General features: G+C 46.5%; 1 protein-coding gene across 2 annotated transcripts in view; it reads left to right on the top strand.

The window, feature by feature from the left end:
- Positions 1–2,586: 2,586 nt before the first annotated feature.
- Positions 2,587–10,137, top strand: part of ARHGEF12 (Rho guanine nucleotide exchange factor 12) — a 1,284,704-nt gene continuing 1,277,153 nt past the window's right edge. For both annotated transcript variants that reach the window (XM_069614339.1, XM_069614338.1), the window contains exon 1: positions 2,587–4,629. In XM_069614339.1, coding sequence (XP_069470440.1) covers positions 4,598–4,629 — 32 coding nt within the window. In that variant the 5' untranslated portion in view covers positions 2,587–4,597. The remainder of the gene's footprint in view (positions 4,630–10,137) is intronic.

Below are 10,137 nucleotides of genomic sequence, written 5' to 3'. Positions count from 1 at the left end.
GTAGAATAGCGCAAACACCGCAAGTGTAAGCGACATGGCAGCCGGCATCTGAACGACTAGAGCGACACACAGAACCTTAAGAAACCATGTTGGAAGAGACATTAGAATGCTGTAAGCGCTGCGACAATTGCCAGGTGGACCACAACATCCACGGACTCCGAATCTTGACATCTTTCAATGTTCATATGCAACACCAATAATTCTTGGTATTTGTAGTTTCTTATTCTATTTACTTGGCACTCTTGGCCTCCTTCAAAGTTAATATATTTGACCCCCTTGGCATAATCAGAGTTCACATACTTTGCTTTTCATTTGTTCAACTATCGTTCGGGATCGTAGTTACTTTCTTGCCTTCGGGTCCCGTTTTAATACACTTCAACTTAGAACTTTTTACAGAGACTTTCGAATGTGCGATGCTGCCCTGCAGGACCGCTGTGTTACTTTGCATACTTCCTTCACAATTCAGCAATTGTCCTTTCCATTACACGTTTTATTGGCACACGTGCAATCTTCAACTTTTGGTTACACTTACTTTTGCTTTTAACACAAACCGGGCTTTTGTTGCCTTCGATAACTCACTGGTCGTGTTAATTGGGCTTCTTTTTTCAACGCCTTTCATGTAACAGTCAAGGCTGTTACCAACATCTCCTCTGCTCCTCCCCAACTCTGTTGTTCACCCGGGAGGGTAGCGGGCCGCTTTGAAGCACCTTGAAGGTTTCTCCATTCCGCTCACTCGGTTTCAGTCTTGGAATGCTTACGTCTTCCCGAAAGTGTGGAATTCTCACCTGGCTCTCATTCTTCGCAACTGCCAATCAGCCCCGTGGCCTGCCAACTTTCATAGACTGGTTTGTGTCAGGCAGAGTATGCCTGTGTGCGCCACCTTTTATCCTGACAGGGAGTGTTAACAAGTGGCAGGTGTGTATAGTTAGGATTACGTGCCTGACTCTGGCTGATTGTTTGATGGAGGGGTCAGGCACCGAAACTTAAACTAGATCTCGAGTTACCATTGCATTCCCCTCTGACACAGGACTAACATGCCTTGAGATTTATTTTCATGCTTGGCTGGCGACACCGAATACAGGGCTGTCAGGGCAAAGGCTGGAATAAGTGAATGTCGAGGAAGCTATGTAGATAGGGGAGAGTAAAGTGGATGGTGATAAATAATTGCGATTTAAGATGGTGCGTAATGGGAGAAAGAACACAGGTCAGTGGAAGGAGAGAGCAAACTGAGGCTGTATAGAATATTTTTTTTAAACACATGAAACAGATAATGGTGTGTGTAGGGAGCTTGCGAGAGGCGGCACCGCCGTAGTCTCGCGAGATCCCTCACGGAAGTGCATACAGCCGCGCGAAGCGGCAAAGGAGACAGATTACGGCACCAGTTACACAGAGCAGTCGGGCTCCTGATTGAGAACCTAAGGCTGCCACCAAGCCACCAGATCAGCCCATGGCTCCAGGTTCTGCACCTGTTACTCAGCAGCCCATGGACATTATACAGACCTTGTTCAGTGTTACTTGCCAGTTCTTGTATTGAGGCAAATAAAGTTGTTACGCCAAGCAAGCTGAGACCTCATTATTATCCTACAGGGTGATTTTAAAGAGGAGGGGGTAAGAAGGAAGAAATGATAATGAGAAGGTTTCTGATATATGTGTTAAAGGAAGGGACAAGAAGAAGTGCTCGAAGCCGCACCACTACTCCACTGTTGCGGACCATGTGTTCAGAGTGGCACAGGCTTAAGGGATAGCTTCAGGGGACTGCATTGACAAAGCCACGAGCAGGGACGAATGGAGACCGAGTCATCCCAGAAGATGTTGCCTGCACAGCCATGAAGGGTGCGTTCATAAAGAGATAGTAGTACTGGTATCATTGGGCACACAGCACTGATGAGTGTGTTCTTACATTTACAATGTTAGCATATACTGTGGGCTGATAAATAGCGTAGACATAGGCAACATGAAAACTTAATTCCGGTGAAATGTCATGCACCCTTCTCGCCCCATCCCCCCTTGATTCATTAGGGCTCCCTCTGACTGTTCGCTTACTCACTGCCATTACTGGGAAATATTGCTTCTTCCCCATTTAAATAATGGTGCAGCTGTCACCGGATTTCTTTAGTGTTTGAAGCACAAAAATGCCATATTTTGCGGTTTTAAAATATCAATGAGCTTTTCTTTTCAGATAAATTAACTCGTCAGATACATAGTTGCTTCATGTTCTGTGTTTGCTTAGTCAACAACATATCCATAAATGCATGTAACTCTGTCAGAATGTTTCTTTTATTATTTATAATGTGCACCAGATCTGGGGGTATCAGGGCGCAACAGACAAGAAGATATACAACTTGGTTAGTCAATCTTCCTCTCAGCTGCCTCTGTCCTGTTTCTCATCTTCACTGTTTTCTCCCAATCCCACACAATCTTCACCCTCTCACTTGCCCTCCGCTGCTCCCCAGATTTCCTCTTACCGCATCCATCGCTTCTCCCACTCTCTGCTCCAGTCCCTTGCATGCCTGGGCTCCACCCACCCCCTCCCAGAACTCTTTTCCCGGCGGAGGCGTCGCAGCCCCGTAGGGGGCGTTGCGTCCCGGCGGAGGGATCCCTAGAGGTGAATCGGCGGCTGAGCCAGGGCAGGGAAAACAGAGCCACACAAGAACCGGGAGCAGACCCAGCGGCACCGGAAGCGGCTCCAGCGGGACCGGAAACGGCTGCGACGGGACCGGAAACGGCCGTATTACCGGAAGCGTTTCCAGCTGGATCAGCGGTACCGGAGAAGCAGGGATGGGGTCCCGGGGGGACCGGCGACCGCGCTAAGCAGCAGCACCCGAGGGATGGAGCAGGGGCTCGGCTCAGGGGGGAGAGAGCCTCTGTGACCGTGGAGAGGCACCAACGGGACGGCAGCTCCCTGTCACTGGAGGCGGGCAAGAGGGAATCCGCCAGTGTTGACACCCCTGTATCGAGGAACCAGGGAACCGCTCTTATATCTGCAGTGGACAGTTAAATGGGAGGGGCTCATCCCCCGTTTTATCCCTCATCACTATCAAAGTGAGTGCAACTTCTCTGAGATAGGAGACCATTTTCAAACTGGAGAGTACAGCTAAACAGTGACTGCCCCCAACATGACAGGTGAAGTCTCGCTATAACCGGCAGACAAGGGTCGTGACAGGAGAGCGCAGTAGACCGATCCTAAGAGAGAGGGGCAAAGGCAAGATCACTTTAACAAAAGTTGATTTGGAGATGTTTAGTGTTTAGCCATGGGACATCCCTTATAAGTAGAATTGAGGCAGTCCATAGAAGACACGGGTCGACGTTTGTGTAGGGGAGGGGTGTCAGCAACAGTACTGGGTATACTTTATGAAAGGGAGGGCCCCCTGAAACATTAGAGCATATCCATTGTAAAAGACAAGAAGATTAGAACGGAGCGAGACGACTCTGCCAAAGACGAGGGTGGCTCTAACTGGAAGGAACACCCTTCTCCCCCACCCGTCTTGTAGAGGTCCATCTAATTGGGCGAGACATCGTGAGGCCCGAGGCCGTATGACAGTGTGCTCCCAGTACAGAGGGAAAACTTGGATACATGATTAACAAGAAGTGATCAAAAATAGGCAAGAGAATGAACGTGAAGAATAACAAATCCTAGAGCTAGGAATAGCATTCATAACCCATACACACTAGGATTTAACAAATACCGTTGAAGGGTAGCAATGCTACTAATTGGCAAAAAGGGTAACCGTGATCAATATTAGATTTTCTCCCTTGCCACCTAAAAATTTAAACATGCAAACAACGGGAGAAGACTCAAAGAGACAGGACTCCTAAGACAAGATTTCCAGGTATCACATCAACTAGATGTTGTACAGGGATATCTACCCGATAACTAACAGGTCAATAGACCAAGTGTAATACAATAATAACGAGATCGGCCACTGAATCCGGATAGTTGGTTACAGCAGCCCTTACCGTAAGGATTGGAGCTACAGCGAACACTTCTACCATAAGGAAAGGCAAGGCGTTGGTGCCTGGCAACAAAAAAGAGGGTCCTATTTATCCATGGGACCCTATTTTTTTTCAAGTATTCGGTGAGGACAGTAACCTTTAATTGATCATGTGGGAATTGGATTGTTAATACTAATACCTGTGGAATTTCACAGATGTGGAGTCGGGAATGATCTACACCCCCTATTGACCATGCCCTATTGGAAATTCATCATTGGATTGTATTATGAATTTTTGTCCTCGTGAACAACTGGTACCAAATAAACTTTTCTTTTCGAATCACATACTTCCTAACTGTTGGCAAAGCAATTCCGTCTTCAGACAAACAAATCTATACAGGCGTGTCACCTTTTGGATGTAATATGACACACGCATGTGTATTGAGAGCTTCTTTTCGGTTATAGCGTTTGCCACCTTTGCCGGATGTTTTGTTACCCCCTGTTACCATAACTGGATAGAGGGGACCTTTTGTCATTCTTTTTCCAGTCCTACCATAAGAATCATACCCAGCCATCTGGAGCAGATCGATTGGGAGTCAATGACATTGGTATACTTTGCACTAAAATGCTAATTTACTAAGAAGTGGAATTTGCCGAGGGCCCCAATGAGTGGCACACAGTCGGCGGTCACGGACAGGTCAGTATGAGTGTTCTGTTCCCCACCCTGTTTACCTGGAAATATGGGCATTAACCCACCTAGAATGCATCTTGGTGCCATGCTGGCACATTATATAGCTTTGGTATGAAATCGCTTTGTGCAGTCTTTGCGTTATGGAGGGATTTATAGGTGCTAAAGTAAGTTTGCTACACAGCCCTCCTTATACATGTGAGGTTTGTATAACACAAACGTAGATGGCGTAATACCAAGTTATGTTCTCAATGTACCTTTTGACTTTGATGGCGTTTTGTAACCCGAGTTTCACACATTAACACCCCCATCCACCCATTACAACATTTAAGTGATTGCCATAATGAGGATTATCTATGTCCTGGCATGCGATACCCCATCTTGTTTTGCTTCAAGGCATCCGTGTTTCCGTGTACTTTGCGAACAGTCTCTGCTGAAACGTCAGCTAGTAATGTAGTCCTTTGTTGTGCAGTACAATCCTTACTTTATCACAACATTGTGTATGACTGACTTTCTTTGTATAGTGAATGCTGAATCGCCTCCTGGCACAGTGTTGTAACCCCAGAGGGCAGCATAGAAGCTATGAGTGTTTTTCCCATGCTGATAAAATGTACAACAGAGATACACATAGCTTTCCCAGGGCCGTAGAAGCAATGTGCAGCACAGGAGCTGAAGGTGATTTCCCCAAGGTAACATACACGATGTGTATTACAAGACCTGCGGACAAAATGTGCATTAGAGGCTATCTTAATGTTTTTCCCAGGGTGACATCACGGGAGATGTAGCTGGTTTTCCCAAGGCGATGGGACTCGATGTGCACCACAGGAGCTGCAGATGGTTTCCCTTGGTACTCTGCACTACAGGAGCTGCAAGTGATTTTCACAGGATGATACTCGGTGTTAAACACATGAGTGGCATGTGGCTTTTTTTTCGGGGTGACGGTGTCTTTAGCCGATTTTCCCAGCGTAACACAGTGTGCATTACATGAGTGGCATCTGGTTTTCTCAGAACAGCACACACAATTTGTAGCAGAGAAATTTTGTTTTCCATGTTGCTGACAGTGTGCAGCAAAGGATATGCAGCTGATTTTCTCAGGATAACAGATTCAGTGTGAATTAAAGGAGACACTGCAGCACAGTAGCTGCATGTGTTTTCTCCGTGGGTGACACAATGTGTGCATTACAGGAGCTGCGGGTGGTTTTCTCAGTTGGGACAGATGCAATGTGCAGCACAGTAGCTAAAGGTGGTTTCCTGGAAGGATCACTTCCTGAGTTTAAGGTTGGTTTTCTGGGGCGGCATTCAGTGTACAGCACAGGAACCGCAAGTGTTAGTTCTGAGTTACTGACTGTGCTGCACAGTATTTTCTTCCAGGGTACAGACACAACGTGCAGCACAGGTGCTGCAGGAGGTTTTCCCAGGGTGTGCAGACATAGCGTGCAGCATATGAGCTGCAGGTGTTTTCTCACGGACGGTGACATTGCACAGGGACAGTGTGCAGCGCAGAACGTGGTTTCCCCAGGTTGATTGGGGTGGGGGGCATTGTGCAGCACATGAGCTGCACATGTTTTTCCAAGGGTAGAAACACAATTTACAGCATAGGGGCTATGTGTTTTCCCAGGTCTGCAGATGCAATGTGCAGCACAGGAGCCGCAGGGGGTTTCCAGGGCAGATTGACTGTATGCAGCACAAGCCTTACAAGTAGCTTTCCGAGGGTGACACGTGTTCAGTTGTGCAGCTACAATATAGCCACTCTCGAAGCTTCTTCGTGCTGCTACATCCTTACAAAAGCATGACCGCGGTTCATGCGCTGCAATAAAACTATAATAACTTGCGATGTCATGAGGAATTCATGCAGTGGTTCTGAGCAAAATGTTTATCGCATATCCGAATACACGTGCACCAAACCTTCATCTGCCAACCCTGCTACAGAAGTGAAAATTCTGCTGGGCAGAGATAGACTTAACAAGGTTTTGGCATGTGTGTAGGCTCGGCGGGATTCTGGGAACTTCAGGATGTTATCCACAGAAGGCGGTGGAAAGTCGGCAGGGAGGGAGAGCGGTTCGCGGCGTTTCCGGAGAGCGGGGTAGCAGTTGCATTTTCTGTAAGTATTGGAGATGGCGTTGGTAAGCGTTCAGGTCCTTGCCTCGCTTTGACTGGTCTCTCTCTAAACACAGAAGTTGGGCAGGTGTGATCTAAGCTTGCGACCAGGGAACCAAGAGACCAGAGTTCTAACTAAAACATCATTCCCTCTTGGACAAATTGAGCGATTCTGGGCAATTAGCGTTGCTAACACCGAAACAGCTAAAAGACCAGCATGGCGTTGTATATGGAAAAAAAGTTGGCCTTTGGAGATAAAATCGTTGCTGTTTGTGTTGAGCGTGGGGCAGTGAATTCCAGCAAACGCATCTCTTTATGAAACCTTTGCATCTACCGAAAGGCAACAAGCACCTGGAACAATGTCACGGGTGGTGTGTGTAAAAGGGGACCAGGTAGTAAATATCCGGCTGGTTAAAAACTGCACTCTCGAAGTATATTAGACGGATTTGAATGAATCAAGTAGGAAGTGCATATTCTCTCATTTGAACGTAGTGTAGGGCTCCAGCGCTGCAACCTTCAAGAATTACCCGGGTCGGACAAGCTGCAAAAGTTATATTGCGGCTGTATTAGTTAGAATTAAAAGATGTGACATATAATTGTCCCAGAAAGCGTGTGCGGTAGGTGAGCCCTTGAAGCGCTGCACCGTTTTCAAGCCCACTGTATGTTTCGGAACGGGAGCCGTTCTCCTCTCAAGCAATGTGTCCGTCTCTTACCGAAGGGGAAATTGCATGGCAACGGGGCCGTCATGGTCACTGTATTCAATTTTTTAACTGCTCAGTTTTAGCGAAAGTCCGATACCTAATATATACTGTGGCTTTGGTTGATGGTATTTTTGTATACCACATTATAAACCTATTGAATTGCATACCAGAGGGGACAGAGTTGGCGCACGCACAGAGCCCTATCGTCCTGGCTCGTTGCATGTGGAAATGTTTCTATAAGCACTCCTCCCTGTTGGGTGCCATCTTTTGACAGCCCCGGTCACTGCCGGGTAATCCCACGCTTAGAGAGGCCCTAACAGGGACGGCTTGTGCTACTGCTGAGGAAATGTGACTAAACTCTCGGGTTTGAACTAGAGGGTCAGAGATTTAACTCCAGCATCTCCCACTTGAGCGAAATTGTTGATCCCTTTTGAGACATCATCCCTTCTTTTCCCCCGCTCTCTGGGCCCTTACATGCCAGACGCCTGGGAATGCTTGTAATAAAGCTGTAATTCAGGACTATATAAACAAGCATTAGTAATTACAACCGTTTGGGCTTTTGTGTAGGCATGGTAATGGCATTTGCCAGACACAGCTGTAGTGGTATTAACTGGACATTGATGGTAGCAGGTGCAAAATGGTGTATCTAGATGGGCATCTAATAGCAGTGCCTGGTAAATGCAGAATACTTAAACACGTGCCAAAAACTGTTGGTTTTGCCAATTGTTTTTAATAGGACTGCAGTGAAGGAAATGTAGAGTGCTTCTAAATCGAGTGGTTTAAGAAATGTTTACTACACCAGTCTCGGATTACATCATTAACTGCTTTGAAAAACAATGCCAGGCACTTCAAGCACAATGTTTGATAGTAAGGCTTGTTTAAAGCGAGCTCCCATGAGGATGTGTTTTGTGCTGGGAGGGGCAGTGACTGGGTGGTAATGGCCATAGAGATTAGCATGGGCAGTCAGTGGGTGGGCAAATAGCCAAGCACCTACAGGCTGTGTCCCTCCTTGTATGCCATGTCTCCTGATCAGTCCTCTAATGCAATAGTTTCTACTGCTGTGGGACCTGTAGCTACCAGAGATACTCCTTCTATGAACCATTGTGTTTAAATGTGTATTAGATGTGTTCTAATATTTACATTCTCGAGTACTCAGTGTCACATTTCCATGTTTGGAAGGCACCAGTTGGAAATGGGAGCCAGAAGTAGCTCTTGGTAGCAAACTAACCAGGCTCTATTATGCTAGAAGCAGGAGCTAACTAGCTCCCAGTGCCCCTCCGTTTCGAACCCTGAGACTGCTTAAACAAAAAGGTTTGGGGCACCCAGAAGAAAGGTGTTGGAATGAGACTGGCCTTATGTGCTGCCATTTATGCAGCGTGGCTCAATTTCTAGTTCCCCTTCACAGCAATTGAAGAGACAGCTTATCAAACTGTAATTGCATGCTGCGTACCTCTTTTGCCCAACGTTAAGTGGTCTTAGGGAAAACTGCTCTGGTAACTGGAGTACCCAGGGCTGCAGTGACATTTATGAATGATACAGGATAGATCTTTGCTGCCAGATGGATGTGTATAAGCTGTAAGCACACACACCCTTTCAAAGACAGTCCAACAGACTTTTAATTTCTTCCTGTAAGCGGCATTTCAGTTCATCTCGCATGACCTCCCGAGGGATCCTGCTAACTGATCTGACGTTAAGATTTACCTGGATCTATCCTCCATGCATCCCTGCTTCTGACTGAAATGGGCTGGATGCATCAATGCGGCTAGTTGGAGAGAAGATTAGTTTGTTCTCAGAAGTATGGGAGACCTCATTTACAGACTAGTATATTGTTAAAGTTGCTGATAAGACCTATCTAGTAGAATTCCCTGCTCTCCTTCAGCACATCCTGCAAAAATGTGAGCTCAGATATTTGGGATCTCCGTTTGGAAAGAAAGACTAATTTCTATCCTTCAAATGAAGGGGGGAGGTCAGTTATTATTCCAACCAGTGAGAAAATGGGTTGCACATACTCTACACTTCAAATCAATGAACATAATTTAACATTTGCATGATCCTGCCTGGGCGCATTGCCTCTCACTGTAATGCAGGATACTTCTCTCCATTTCCACTAATTGTGACTCATTGGCTGGTTGAGATTTTCCATCTCGGGGATACGATATAATATGGCATTTACAACGTGCCTTTACACAAGTGTTTCAAGGTGCGATGAGGCAAGGGCGGGGAACAGAGGCAAGACAGACAACGATCCTACTAGGCCAGGTGTCCTTCAGATCGCGAAAGTGCATGGGAAGGAGGAAGCCTCCTCACCAACAGTATTAAAGACTCCACTCAGCTTCTTTTACTAGGTGACTTTAACCTGGGCTTTAACGATGCTGAAGATAAACAAGCCCAGTCTATCCAATCCATTCTAGTCAACCACGGCATTACCCAAAATGTCCTAACTCCTACACACACAAAAGGACGCACACTAGACTGGATAGCCAACTACAACTGCGACATCACCATCTCTAATGTCTTACCTCAAATATGGACAGACCACTATCTGATATGCTTTACAGCCAGCATCGAGCCTCCCAAACCTAACAAGAATAAAATAGCACCCCCCTTGCCAACGAGAAGCAAAAAAGAAATCGCAGCTGAAAAACTACTCCCACTTCTCCTACCAGATCTCACAATCAGCTCCAATGAACCAAACCCTAGCGAGTTAGTTGAATCATTT

The sequence above is a fragment of the Ambystoma mexicanum genome, chromosome 9, assembly GCF_040938575.1.
Source record: "Ambystoma mexicanum isolate Mex_15411 chromosome 9, UKY_AmexF1_1, whole genome shotgun sequence".
In the NCBI taxonomy this organism is placed as follows: domain Eukaryota; kingdom Metazoa; phylum Chordata; class Amphibia; order Caudata; family Ambystomatidae; genus Ambystoma; species Ambystoma mexicanum.
The sequence above is the reverse complement of the archived record's forward strand: the minus strand, read 5'-3'. Positions and strand labels throughout refer to the sequence as shown.